Below are 13,938 nucleotides of genomic sequence, written 5' to 3'. Positions count from 1 at the left end.
TAAGATTTTTAAAAGACTGCAGACACGAGATGCCCAGGTGCAGTAGACCCCAGGCAGGTGCCTCTGGATCTAGACAAAGGTGTCTTGGGATGGGCCAAGATGAAACAACTTATTTGATTTTACTAGATGAAGACACTGCTTGTGTGTCTCCCTGGAGTGTCTCAGAGAAGATGCTGTGGTCTGAGGTATCTTCCAGAAATTCTATCTCCAGCCTCCATGGTGGGGAACCCACTCGAGGCAGCTGGGTGTCATTTACCTCTCATGACCCGGAAATACAGGGCATCTGAAAATACAGATTTCTGTATCCTACCCCCAGAGAGTCTAACCTAGGAGATCTGGGGTATGGCCTGGTAATCTGCAATTGAACAAGCACCCTGGGGACACTCCAGCCTCACATCCTTGACATTAGGAAGCACCGCCATGCAAGGCGGTCATGTGCGCACCTGTTGCACTTGGCCTAAGAAGGTGAGCTTTGCTCCCATGTCCTTGTGTGTTTTACATGCTGCAGAATTGAAACCAACGCCTACTAGTGCCAGGTGCAGACTCAGTGAACTGAGCTGGAAAGAAAAGCCACGACGGAGAGCATCAAATGCTTTCCGGCATGGAGCAAGAGCCCGGCATGCGTCCCTTGGCAAAAACTCAGTTTTTCTAAAAATAACAGAAGCTACAGGAGTTCAAGTGGCAAAAATATAAACCAGTATAAAGTCTATCCTCATGGTGGAATACTATGCAGCCATACAGAGTTACAGGCCCAGCTTTCTGCGAGGGCAACTGATCACTAGCAGGACACACAAGAAGGTTATAACAGTAGTTATAGGAGGTGAGAAAATGGGGTGACAGCAAGACTCTTATGATACACTTTTAAAATTACTTTGGTTATTAAACGATATAAATATGTCACCCCTTACTATAGCCTGAATTGTGTCCTGCAAAAAGATGCTTCAGTCCTAACCCCCAGAACCTGGGAATACGTGCTTATTTGGAAGGAAAAGTCTGCAGATGAAATCAAACTAAGATGAGAACAGGTTCTAATCCAATGATTGGTGTCCTTATAAGAAGAAAAAATTTATATGCAGAGATGTGATCACGAAGGCAGAGACTAGGGTGATGCATCTATAAGCTGAGAACACCGAGGACTGCCAGCAGCCCCCAGAGGCTGCGAGAGGCGAGAAGGACCTCCCCAGAGCCGCCAGACAGACCGTGGCCCTGCCGCACCTTGACATCAGACTCTCGTCCTCCAGACTCGGAGAGAATAAACTCCTGTTGTTCTAAGCCACCTGGTATGTGGTTCTTTGTCATGGCAACCCTAGGAAACTAACATGCACATTTTAAAATATATATATATATATATATATACGTACACACACATATATCGAAGATATCAAATACACATATATATTGTACAAACATGTATGTGTTTAAAATTTGCATGATTATATAATAACGATATGATATAAATACGTATATATTTTTAAATGTTTACATAAAGGAAAGTTAGATAACCCTGGCATTATGAACATGTTTAAAAAGGGAAATAAATAAATAAAGGAACGATACGCAGGAGAGCAGAGAGACAGATGCGGGCTCTGAAGAGCTCCCCGGCCTCTTACTTGCATCAGGTCCCGTCTTTCCTTCTCTCCTGTATAAATGGCTTTCTTGATGGTCCTGAGCTCGCTCATTATAGCCTGTGCCTCATCCAGTTTGTAGTTGGTGTGAGCATTAGACATCTTGCGATCAATCCTGGTTCAAAAAGAAATAAAAGAGTCATTCTGTGCGAGAGTGTAACATCCCATTAAACAGTAATAATCCAGAACTTAAAAGCTTCATAGAAGGGCGGGGAACAGCTGAAAGCAATGTTTTGGCAAAGGAAAAAAAAGATCCCATAAGCCCTTCCTTGTTCGTGGTGAATACAAGGAGATAAGACTGGTGGTGGATGTCTCCCTCTGCTCCAAGAGCATCTTCTGTAGGCAGGGACGTGCCAGGCAAGATTCCTAATCATTTCCAGAGATTTTAAACTTCCCTCTCTGAGAGCAGGATCATGTCTTATTCGTTTAGCCCCAGCATCTCAGTTAGTAGTCCAAAATGTCTATTCAGTAAACATACCAATGAAGTCTGTATACAAGAATATATGGGAAACAGCAAAAAGTAGTGAAGTTTTCAATAGTGATGCCCTGCACAAAACTTGGGAAGTCTTATGGCTCCTCTTATCTTTCGTTCTTTTATCCTGGTTCTAATTTATCACTCCCTCTCTAGTACTCCCGTTCCATCCAAACATCCATTCATCCTTCATTCTATCCCTGCATCCCAATGTGGCCTGGCCATGTGTTTTTCCATTTTAGCTGTTCTATGGAGAATCAAGAGTCTCTGATGCAAGGCAGACACAAAGGCCATCCATCTCTCATCACTACATCTGCCAAGGAAGGGGCTCAAGTTTTCTTGCAGAGAAAAGTTAGACCCATTTATGTAATAATGTCTCCTGATATCCATCTTCTGATAAAAGGCTCTCGAATATATCTCATTTAATGTCACAAATCACAACAGACATAGGCTGATGAAGTCTGTAGAAAAGGGTGACATCATTTCAACACAGAAAACCCGAGGCCAGAAAAGTGTGATTTATCCTTAACAGTTAATGACCAATGCCTTTGCTATTATAGGTCTACTGACTCTTCTAGAAAGAAAACTTCATACAGCTAAGGGATCATCACCTGACACCGACACCCCTATAGAAAAATGAAACTCAAATGCAACACACAAAATGTTCTCAACTGCTTAGAAGTCAGTGTTCATCGGATGGTCACAGAGTACAGACACACAGCCGCTGTTAAGGCCACAATGTGAGACGCTAACCTCGTCGGCTCCGGCTCATACTTGGGTGTTGTGATTCCTTTATGGCTTTCAGCAGTGACAGAGCCTAAGTGCAGCCATCAGTAAAGCCCGGGGCAGAGCCAGCCGCCTGTCAAGGCACCATCAGCTGGTGGCTTGGAGGAAAACAGGCCCCAGTTCCCACCAGGGAGAGAGAACAGCAAACCCTGTAATACATCTCACCAGCAGATGCCGCAGAGCCCCCCGACCCTCCCCCCCTCCCACCCAAGAACAAAAGTTCAACTTCAAGGCAGCAGGCCTCAGCCCTGACCTTAGCTCCACCCAAGGAGCTCTGAGACCTCAAAAAGGAATGAAGACTGACCGAGAGCAGCTGTTTTCACTCTGTCCCAAGGCTGTCCCAGTCCGGTGAGCTGGGGTCACTAAAGGGAGAGCCCACCCACGAGTTGGGGCCCCTCACTGCTACTTCGGCAAGCACCTTCCTTCGTTCCATCTCAGACAGTCTTCTTCCACAGAAGACGTCATTGGAGGGTAAGGATAAGGGAAAAGATTACACACGTTTTAACAAAAAAGTATGAAAGCTCTTAGTTCTAGGAATCTCCAAAATGTAACTGTTTAAAAAATTATGAATTATTATAGAATATGCAATTATGTGAAATGATACTGTTACGTAAGTAAAACCTTATAAAGATATTTTATACTTTATCTGATTAAATTATATGCATTTGATTAAATTATGCATGCATGCATGCATGCATGCATGCTGAGTCGCTTCAGCTGTGTCTGACTCTGTGCTACCCTATGGACTGTCACCTGCCAGGCTCCCCTGTCAATGGGATTCTCCAGGCAAGAATACTGGAATGGGTTGCCGTGTCCTCCTCCAGATGATCTTCCCGACCCAGGGAATGAACCCATGTCTCTTACATCTCCTTCACTGGCAGGAGAATTCTTTACCACTTCTTTGCTACCTGGCAAGTCCCTGATTAAATTATACAAGTATCTATTTGATTGAATTATATAAGTGTGTGTTTGATTAAATTAGATAGGTATATAAATAGCATGTTACAATAGTTCAAGTATCAAACACCTACTAGGTGACTGTCCTGCTGCATGCTTTACGTCTCACCTCATTTAATCCCCTGAACAGGTTTATGAGATAAGCATAATCTTCCCAGACTTTGTGATGCAAAAATTGAGGCTCAGAGAGACTAAGTGGCCCAAGAGGACAAGCTAAGATCTGGCAGACCCACAACTCAAACCCACATCTCCCAGCTCTCAAGTCCAAATTGGAGTTTTTCCATTTTAGCTGTTCTATGGAAAAACTTGGAGAAGGCAATGGCCCCCCACTCCAGTACTCTTGCCTAGAAAATCCCATGGACGGAGGAGCCTGGTAGGCTGCAGTCCATGGGGTCGTTAAGAGTCAGGCATGACTGAGTGACTTCACTTTCACTTTTCACTTTCATGCATTGGAGAAGGAAATGGCAACCCACTCCATTATTCTTGCCTGGAGAATCCCAGGGACAGAGGAGCCTAGTGGGCTGCTGTCTATGGGGCTGCACAGAGTCTGACTGAAGTGACTTAGCAGCAGCAGCAGCAGCATGGAAAAACTTGGTGTAGCTAATGGCCCTTGCTACCCGCTGGTGCACTCCTGCTCAGGGTAGCCAGGGTAGGGTCCGTATGCTTTGGTAAGAGGAAGAAGCAGGCTCCACAGAACTCTAACCACTTCCATCTGTCAACTGTGATCAATTTTCATCTAACAAAAACCTCAAAGAACAGGAACTCTCTTTTATATCACATCTGCAAAATTGATTTATTTGGGAGTTTTCAAATTCCCTCTAACACCTGGCCTTTACTTTTCACTCAACATTCAACCAGGAAGGTTGAATGACTTGCTCAAGGGCACACAGCGAGGTCCACACTGAGGCCCTTCATGCCACACTCAGCCTCTTCTGTCACCAGGCTAGCAATACATTCAAGCTCAAGCTTCCAAAGTGACACCATGTCAAATCTGAGGACTATCCACACAGTCAGATGGCGGGCCAAAGCAGACTGGCACTCTTTACATCCTGCCTTTAAAAGAAACTGTTAGAGAGAAAAGAAGTGCGTTAAAAGTGTTAGTCACTCTGTCGCATCTGACTCTTTGTGACTCCATGGACCGTAGCCCGCCAACCTCCTCTGTCCATGGGGATTCTCCAGGCAAGATTACTGGAGTGGATTGTCATGCCCTCCTCCAGGGGATCTTCCTGACCCAGAGATCGAACCCAGGTCTCCCACTTTGCAGGTGGATTCTTTACTGTCTGAGTCACCAGGGAAGCCAGAGGAAAGAAGGCGCAGCATCAAACTCTGATGGCACACCACCGAGAAGGCATTTTGAGGTATTTCTCATTAACTTCCCCCTGCCCTCAAGCGTCCATATTTCTTGTTCAACTTAAGATGTCAAGAGAACTGTGTTGGCAAAAATCAAACCGAACAAATTCTTCGACCCACATCTTGGAGGAAAGGGCCACCAGGTCTCGAAAGGTCGTCCACGTTAATAGCACATACTACAACCCCCAAGAAGGAGGAGTCTTGTTATGACTCTATCTTTACATCACTGGTTCTGGCAGGTGGCCTTGAACGAACCAGAATCCCAAAGAGCTTCTGGCAGCTTCTATCGGCCGTCGGTCCCATGTGGAACACCAGATCCATCCCACGACTGGGAACAACACTCTTTTTGTTTCCACCCCCACTTCTGTAGGTTTTACTGTTATTTGAGGAGCCTCTGAGCTATGGTAACAGGATATCCTGCTCTAAGCCTGTGTGGACTGCGGACAAGCCCATGCTTTCCTGAAACCTGTAAATTCCCTCAGAGAGAAAATGCTAATTCCAAGATCTAACACTGCCTCGCCGTGATACTGAACGCTCCTTAGAGGGCAGTCGCTCAGAGTCACTGAAGGAGACACACGGGCTTAACTCCATCATGGCATTCCAAGATGGAAGACAGTCATCAAGCAATTAAAAGGCTCGAAGCACAGACCCAGAGGCTGATAAGCACGCACCTCCAGGAAAGGGGTTACTGGCACATCTAGCGAGCACCTACTTTTATGATTTGAACAGCAGTGGTAGAAATAAGATTTCTTCAAGCACAATATAGTACAATAAGGAGCAGAGAAGAAATGCTGGAGGGCAGTTATTAAGAAGGCTCTGGGGGCTTCTCTGGTGGCTCAGTGGTAAAGAATCTACCTGCTGATGCAAGGGACACAGGTTTGATCCTTGGTCTGGGAGGATCCCACATGCCACAACTACTTAGCCTGGGCCCTAGAATTAGGGCTGCAGTTCATGGGGTCACAAAGAGTTGGACATGACTGAGCAACTGAGTGCACACACACACACACACACACACACACAAATGGATGTATCAGGCTGCCAATGTCAAACCCCAGTTATAATCTTTACACCACACACACACACACACACACACACGAGGCAACCAGAGAGTGTGTACCTCCTGATCAAAGTACCACCACCAGCTACAAACCATATTTAACCCCCAAAAGAAGAGAAAATGCAACGGAACTTGAGTCAGATCAAGTCTGTGCGATTAATGACACCAGTTTAAATAAATAAAGAGCAGGGGACAGAGGAGCATGTGAAATGATGCGATGCACATTCCTGTAGCAAAATCCAGGATTGGGGCAATTCCTTGGGACAAGGAGAGTAGCTTCTTCAACAAGTACATTGTCAAAACGAAGAAATGAAGGAAAAAAGAAAAAGGGAGAGGGGGGTAGAGATGAAGAGACATGCTAACCACACATACGGTATGGACCTAGTCTGAACCTGGACCCAAACAAACCAGGGAGGTGGGGAAAAACCCACTGGAGAATGGACAACATGAAGAGTTACTACTAAGTGGCATGGGTATTAGTTACGTTTTCAAAAGGAGTCCGTAACTTTAGGAGACGTTTATGGACTAAATACGATTCTGGGATTTGCTTCAATAACATGGTAAAAGCTTGGGCAATGAGGCTCTGTAGCTGTGTGACAAAATAAGACTGGCCATTGTGTAGTTAGCTGTAGAAGTGGGGATACAGATACGGGAAGGTTCCCTTATACTATTCTCTTGACTTTTGTGTACGTTTGACATTTTCCATCATTAAAAGTTTATATATAGTACACACACACACAAACACACACATTCTATCATTAACCCAAAGATTCTGTTCATGGTCAGTTCCCATCTACAAAAATTAACAACGCACATAGACTTAAAAAAAAAAAATACAAAAGGCTCTTTTTTCCTCACTTGGACCCAAGCGTAATGATGGATTTCCTTGCTAGCCAGGAAAGTTCACCAAGATAAACAAGTTGAGTTTAAAATGTTGTGAGTCGCCAAACTCTCAGTGAGGTGCCCTGGAAAAAAATACACGGGATATTCTGGGAAGCAAGAACAGCAGAAACTTTTCTGGAGGGAAATCTAGGGTTTCTGCCTTAAGTCAAGGTTGGTAATAATATCTGAGAAGCCCATTGACATACAACAGTGCATGTATTATCTGTGTTCAGAGTCAGGATTTTGCAGTAGGGGTGGGGTAATCACATTATCGATGCTTACCCAAGGTTTTCCCAATTTCTCAATAAAGCATACCAATCCACATGATGTGATCCAAACACAAGAGCCAGTCTTCAATACCAGGAAAATAAAGAGGCCGTTTTCATCTTATACATGGCTTGTGTAACTCAGAGGAAGGTATGAGGCCACCTTTTCACTGGCAGAGCACTGTATTAACAAATAGGCATGGCACAGGCACTCCTGTTTTTTCTCCTTCCTGAGATGTCGTGTCATAGCATAGAGTGATTGTGCGCAACGACAATACAGCACCCAACCAGAAGCTGCTTCAAGAGGCAGTTTCATCTGGAAAGCTGGGCTGGGACACCCCAAGACCAAGTTCAGGTCCAGAGCTTTCCTTCAGGCCACCCCTCAGCCTGCATGGGGGAAGGCGGGCATTCCCATAGGCTCTGCCGCAGAGTGAGGACCATCCCCTTGGCAGGGGGCATGTTTACCATTGCTGACCCCACACAAGGGGGCTTGCAAAGGAAAGCAGAAAGAGGATCAACAGCACTGGCATTCTCTCTGCAGGCTCATATTCCTCTCTGGCTGCAGGTGTAAACTGACAACTTTCTGTACCGGCTTCTGCTTCCTGTCCCAGAAACCTGGAGAAACCGAGGCCACCTTTTTCCAGTCTTAAAATGATGCTGAGGTTTCTCCTGGTGGCTCACAGGTAAGTAAAGAATCTGCCTGCCAACGCAGGAGACACGGTTTCGATCCCTGGTCTGGGAAGATCCCACATGCCATGTGAACAGCTGAGCCACAGCTACTGAGCCTGTGCTCCAGAGTCCGGGGGCTACAACTACTGAAGCTCACATGCTGAGAGGCCATGCTCCACAAGAGAAGCCACTACAATGAGAAGTCCACACACCTCAACTAGAGAGTTAGCCCTCACAGCAACAAAGAGACAGCACAGCCAAAGATTAGTAAATATTTTTTTAAAGAATGACTGCCTACAAGAGATGAAGTTACTTCCTAGCAATGTCAAGGGGAAGGGGTTTTCTTGCACACATGCACATGCACACACGCACACACGCTGCTGCAGGTAGTGGCAGAGAAAGCAAAAAGCTGATCGTAAGCTTAAAAGCCTGCAGCCCATGCTAAGCATGTGGCCAAATCCCACCTCAGGGGGGACCTGCAGGGGGCATGGCAGTGTCTCAGAGCCAGAAGAGCCAAGCCCTCCGAGCAGGACCCAGCTCACCTTTGTATGGTGTCTCCCCTGGTTTCTATAATACGTCCTCAATAAAGAAGCAGACAAAAAAGTCGTCAGCCGAAGCAATCTTGGGTGAGTAAGAAAGTGAATCTCTACTCATGCTGAACAACAGGGTTTGATTACCCTTTATGTGAGGCTGTGGTCATTACCTTTGGCAAACACTCACATCCATGTTCCCTCCTTATAAAGAATGATACATCTGACATGCGGTCACTGCATCTACACCTAGGATGCCAAGAGAGTAGAACGCTGCCCCTGTTTACCAAGAATCGTAGCCACATGGATTCCTGTCATTTGTTGAAGGCTGACTGTGCAGCAGGCATTGTTGCTGTCCTTGGACAATTTAGCCCAATGGTCACTGCTATGGACTGAATGTTCACATCCCCCCAAATTCTTGGGGTGAATCCCAATCCCCAATGGGCTGCTGTTGGAAATGGGTCCTTTAGGGGGTTATTAGATTTAGATGAAGTCATGAGGGTGGGGCCCCATGAAGGGACTATTGTCCTTAAAGAAAGAGAAGAGACACCAGAGACCAGAGTCCCCCACCACACAACACCACCATGTCAAGATACAGTCAAAAGGCTTATAATGGATTTGCCAGTGCCTTGACCTTGGACTTCTGGCCTCTGGAACCATGAGAAGTCACTGTCTGCTCTTTAAGTCACTCAGTCTAAAGTATTTTGTCAGAGCAGTCAAACTCAGACAACCACATGAGAAGAGTCAGCGTAGAAGGTGTGAAGCACATGCCTAAGTTCAGCAAGTGAAACCAGGATCTGAATCAAAAGGAAACAGACTTAGAACCAACGGGCATGCAAAACCCTTTCTAGAGAAAATTAATTCTTTCAGACCACTAATATCACCACTAACACAGTAACTATTGTTCACTTAATTTGCTCACTTAATAGAATTTGCAAATAATAAGAACCTTAAAATCTCCAAACTCTCAGTAGGGATAGAGTTCTAATTGCAAAGATGTCAACAGGAGGATGACCTATAGATCAGGCTGCCTGACAGAACGTTCTGTGTAGATATATGATAAGTCTCTCTGTCGTGTCTGACTCTTTGTGACCCCATGGACTGTAGCCCACCAGGCTTGGTATCCATGGGATTCTCCAGGCAAGAATACTGGAGTGGGTTGCCATTTCCTTCTCCAGGGGATCACCCATCTGTGAGGATGTAAATAGCCTATTATCTGTGCTGCCCAATGCAGGGGCCACTAGCTTAGTGGTCCTCCACGTCGGAAACACGTGCCCTCCAGGAAACACTTGGCAATATCTGGAGACATTTTTGGCTGTCACAACTGGGTGAGAGGCTGCTACTGGCACATAGGAGGTCAAGGCCACAGATGCTGTTAAACATCCTATAGTGCACTGGAGAGCTCCCACCACAAACAGCTATCTGGCCCAAAAAGTCATGAGCACTGAAGTGGAGAAGATTTGCACTAGACACACATGACTACTGAGCATTTCAGATGTGGCTACTGAGGCTGGGGACTAACAGTTTAACTTTATTTAGTTTTAATTAATTTAAAATTTAGAACTAAAACACTGAAGAGACTGAAACTAGCCAAACAATAATTCAAATGGAAATAGCCTTGTGTGTTTTAGACAGCTAGCTATCAAAAATGTGCACAAATATTCTAATAAAGATCTTGCTTCCCAAGGAAACAAGAACAAGGTATCTTCAAGGAAAAGAGATCTGATGCTTATGACAGGTACATAACGAGCATAAATAAAAGCAGAAAAGCGAACACCCAAGAAGCTTTAAGACACATGTCCCAGCATAGAAGAGGTCAGCACAACAGGAAACCGCAGGGAAATGCTCCCCCCATCACCACAGGCCACTCACTCTTGCAGGGTCTCCACTCCCTTCTCTTTGTACTGCAGTTCTTGCTTCATCTGGGTCAGCTCTCGTTTTAATCTAGAAAGCTAAAGACAAATTACATATTTTTTTTCTCAAAAGCATGCTGTGAAAAATGGTTTTTCTACAGTTGTTAGCACTGTCCTCTTAATTTCTGATTGGCTTGCAATTCCCTGGGTCACCCTCTTGCCAGGACCTTCCATCGACAGGCCTAACACACAGCCCTGGCAGAGGAGCTGGCTGGCTGAGACACACAAGGCCCAGATCCCCAAGAGCTTTCTACCCACAGGGAACCCTGGAATCGTCAATGATTTTCTTTTCAAGGTATTAACTGACATAATGCAATGAGCAAACTCTGTCATGGTTTTTTTTTTTTTTTTTCCCCATCCTCCCTTCTGTTTAAAGTCCCACCTAGGAGATGCCATTGCTCAAAGCATGGCTTTGGGTACCTGGAACTCAGTCACGGAGAGCGCTTATTTAAAATGTGCTGGGACTCACTCCAGGCCTGTGTTAAAACTGGGGGGTGGCCTGGAGTTTTCATTTCGAACTGATGCCCCCAGTGTTTTTAAGGGTGTGGTAGAATATGAGAGCCATGGCACTCAAAGAGATGCTCTGGTTTAGGGACTGAGACACCAGGACCAGAGGCTTGGGCTCCACGATGTCTTCCATCCCTCCTTCCAGACACGCATGACAAAGGCTGAGGGATGGGACATGGTGGCACCCAAAGAACTGGGCACCACTGGGAAGGTGCCTCGGAACCTTCTGGTCAAACACTATGGCAGGCACAATTTCTCTGGGAATAGAGCCACAAGGAAAGAACAGCAGACAGATGCTAAACCTGCTAAGAGTCATCCAGTCCTCTGAGGCTGGGCCCTGACACTGTCAAATCTTTCCAAATGGGGAGTAAATCTAGCCCCTTGAAACACGGAGGGGTGCGGGCGATTTTTTTGTTAGATGAGCTGAGGCTTGAGAATGAAGCTTTTCTCCTCCTATTGATAAAATAGTAGAAAGTATAACCAAATATAATAATAATAATTCATGAAACTGAAAATCTTACTAAAATATAAGTGTGAGACACACTGACCATCAGATAATGAACCATGATAAGTGATATTACGTACAAATATATACAGGGTTTCTAGTTATGAAAATATTCATTTTACTCACCCTATCCCGACGACTTGCTATCTCTGCCTTAATTTGGTATGGGTCATACTTTGTATTTGTTGAATATCCAGAGAAGGCTAAAGAGAAGGAAAACATAATTTTATAATGGGTCCTTTAAAGTAAACAAATACACATAAACAGGAGCTTCTAAATCATTATATTAAGTAATGAATTCCCAGTCTCAGATTTCCAAGTTGGTCCTCGCTCCTAAGAACATACATCTCACCACCTTGAATCCTGATGTTTGATTTTTCACATGACTACCTTCTACCTGATTCTACATAATAAACTATATAGCTATAGGTAAATCAAAACTCTGTTTACTTCAACTGCAAAACTATCAGGTTTAAAAACCACATATACACAGGAGGTGGGGGTGGGGGAGGTATGGTTATGGTATAGAAAACTATTCTTTACGATGAAAACAGTATAGTATGAAACCACTTTTACTTCCTTTTAAAACGTACACACCATGGAAGTCACTGGAAGGACAGAACTCAAAAGCTGACTGTTCTTCTCCATGGTCTCATTCCAAAAGATTTTATATTTACTCTTTTCATATCTATAGCTTCCACATGAATGATTTTTGACACAGAAAAGGAAAAAAAACCTAAAGATTTGTAAAAAATGAAAACGACTACTTCCTAGTCAAATGCCAGTATGTGGCAAGCTTGAGTGTTCATGGTGTTGGCTCCCCAAGAGCCGAAGTGAAGCACCCACACTTTTATTCTAGTTTGTTTCTGATGGATGTTCCACTAAATCAGATCACATAGCTAAATGCTTTCTTCAGCAGTGCAGCACATATGAGTTAAAGTCTTGTAACAGACACAGCATCGTGATTACAGATGGCCAATACCCGGGGGTGAATGAGACACGTTCGGCTACCCAGTTGCATGCTAGGCATGGTCAGTCAAGCCTTCTCTGCTGTCTCAGCAACTGGAGCAGCATTCAGCCACTTCTAATTTCTATCACCCCGTCCACTTCTCTGCATCCCTTTCTTGTCATGCTTCTGTCTCCTTTCTCTTAGGCCTTGCAGCTGCAGTGACTTGCTTCCTGCCCCCCCCTGAGCTGTGTAGGTTCCTATTTCTTCATCTGAGAGTCATCCCACATTTATGGAATCTGCCTCTAGGTCATTTTCATTAGTTTCACCTGCTCCTAAGGGCCATCTGCAAGGCCACTATCCATTCTTTAAAAAAAAAAAAAAAACTTTAAACTTTTTATTTTGTATTGGGATATAGCTGATTAACAGTGTTGTGATAGTTTCAGGGGCACAGCAGAGCGACTCAGCCATACATACACATGTATCCATTCTCCCCTAAATCCCCCTCCCATCCAGGCTGCCACAGGACAATGAGTACAGTTCCATGTCAGCATGCATTCTTTAACTCCTTTGATCTGGGTAGAAAAGACTGTCATTCAGGTAACTTAGATGTCAACATCCAGAAACTAGCTTATAATCATGTCCTGATTTAATACTGAAGAAGATGTCTCAAGGCCATCAAGTGATTTAAATGGCAAGATTATTTAATATCCTCAAATAGAACCACATCCCAAGTTAATCTGAGCTCTCCAGATGTCTCCTTAAACAAACAAACAAAAAATAGTTCTATGGAATGTCTACTATTGAAGTCCCCATCAGTCAGAATGTCAAACTACTAGAATCTACTGGAAATAAATACCTGGAGGAGCTAAGTATTTGTCAACTTTACCTCAAATGTTCTTATATTTAGAATTCTAATCTCAAAACACAGAGTAAAATGTTTTTAAAACAGAATTCTTTCTTAGATGAAGAACGTCTATTTCCAAATCCAAGAACCTCCATTTTGCCTGACTAGTTGGTCTCGTTTAAGTCCACTAAGGAAAGGAACACTTCAAACAATGATCATAAAGAAACAAAAATCATTTCTACAAAACCTCTAAATTTAACTCCTGGGACGTAAATTTCCCAGGCCCGAGTGGAAGGGACTTCCACTGGTGCCCAGATAACAAGCAAATGAGCCAAGGGCTTCCTGACTCCTACCACGTGTGTCCGCTTGTCACCTTGTAGGCAAGGAAGACAATGCCAACAGTTACTGCCTGGGATCTTTTCCATTCCAAACTGAAAGTAACCCCACCACCAAAGTCCAGGGAAGTTAACTGCAATGTTAAACATCAGTAACAATGGTCTGAAATCACTGCCAAAACTCTGTCTGCAATTTCATAGGGTAAATTAGTAAAGAGACTTGAAGTACATACACACTGCAGTAGTGATGGGTACAGATGGACAGACACATGGCAACCTGCTGCCCAGGTC

The 13,938-nt window shown here is 44.4% G+C and overlaps 1 protein-coding gene across 4 annotated transcripts in view; it reads right to left on the bottom strand.

Moving 5' to 3' along the window:
- The window catches only part of WWC3 (WWC family member 3), a 108,372-nt gene that overhangs the window by 43,558 nt on the left and 50,876 nt on the right, over positions 1 to 13,938 (bottom strand). For 2 of the 4 annotated variants that reach the window (XM_070289717.1, XM_070289718.1), the window contains 4 exons: positions 11,646 to 11,722; positions 10,467 to 10,546; positions 1,611 to 1,740; positions 1,216 to 1,314 (listed from right to left, as the gene is read on the bottom strand). In XM_070289717.1, coding sequence (XP_070145818.1) covers positions 1,216 to 1,314; positions 1,611 to 1,740; positions 10,467 to 10,546; positions 11,646 to 11,722 — 386 coding nt within the window. The remainder of the gene's footprint in view (positions 1 to 1,215; positions 1,315 to 1,610; positions 1,741 to 10,466; positions 10,547 to 11,645; positions 11,723 to 13,938) is intronic. The other 2 variants (XM_070289719.1, XM_070289720.1) reach the window with 1 other exon arrangement.

Source organism: Ovis canadensis, chromosome X (assembly GCF_042477335.2).
Source record: "Ovis canadensis isolate MfBH-ARS-UI-01 breed Bighorn chromosome X, ARS-UI_OviCan_v2, whole genome shotgun sequence".
In the NCBI taxonomy this organism is placed as follows: domain Eukaryota; kingdom Metazoa; phylum Chordata; class Mammalia; order Artiodactyla; family Bovidae; genus Ovis; species Ovis canadensis.
This window is presented reverse-complemented; position numbering and strand designations above follow the sequence as displayed.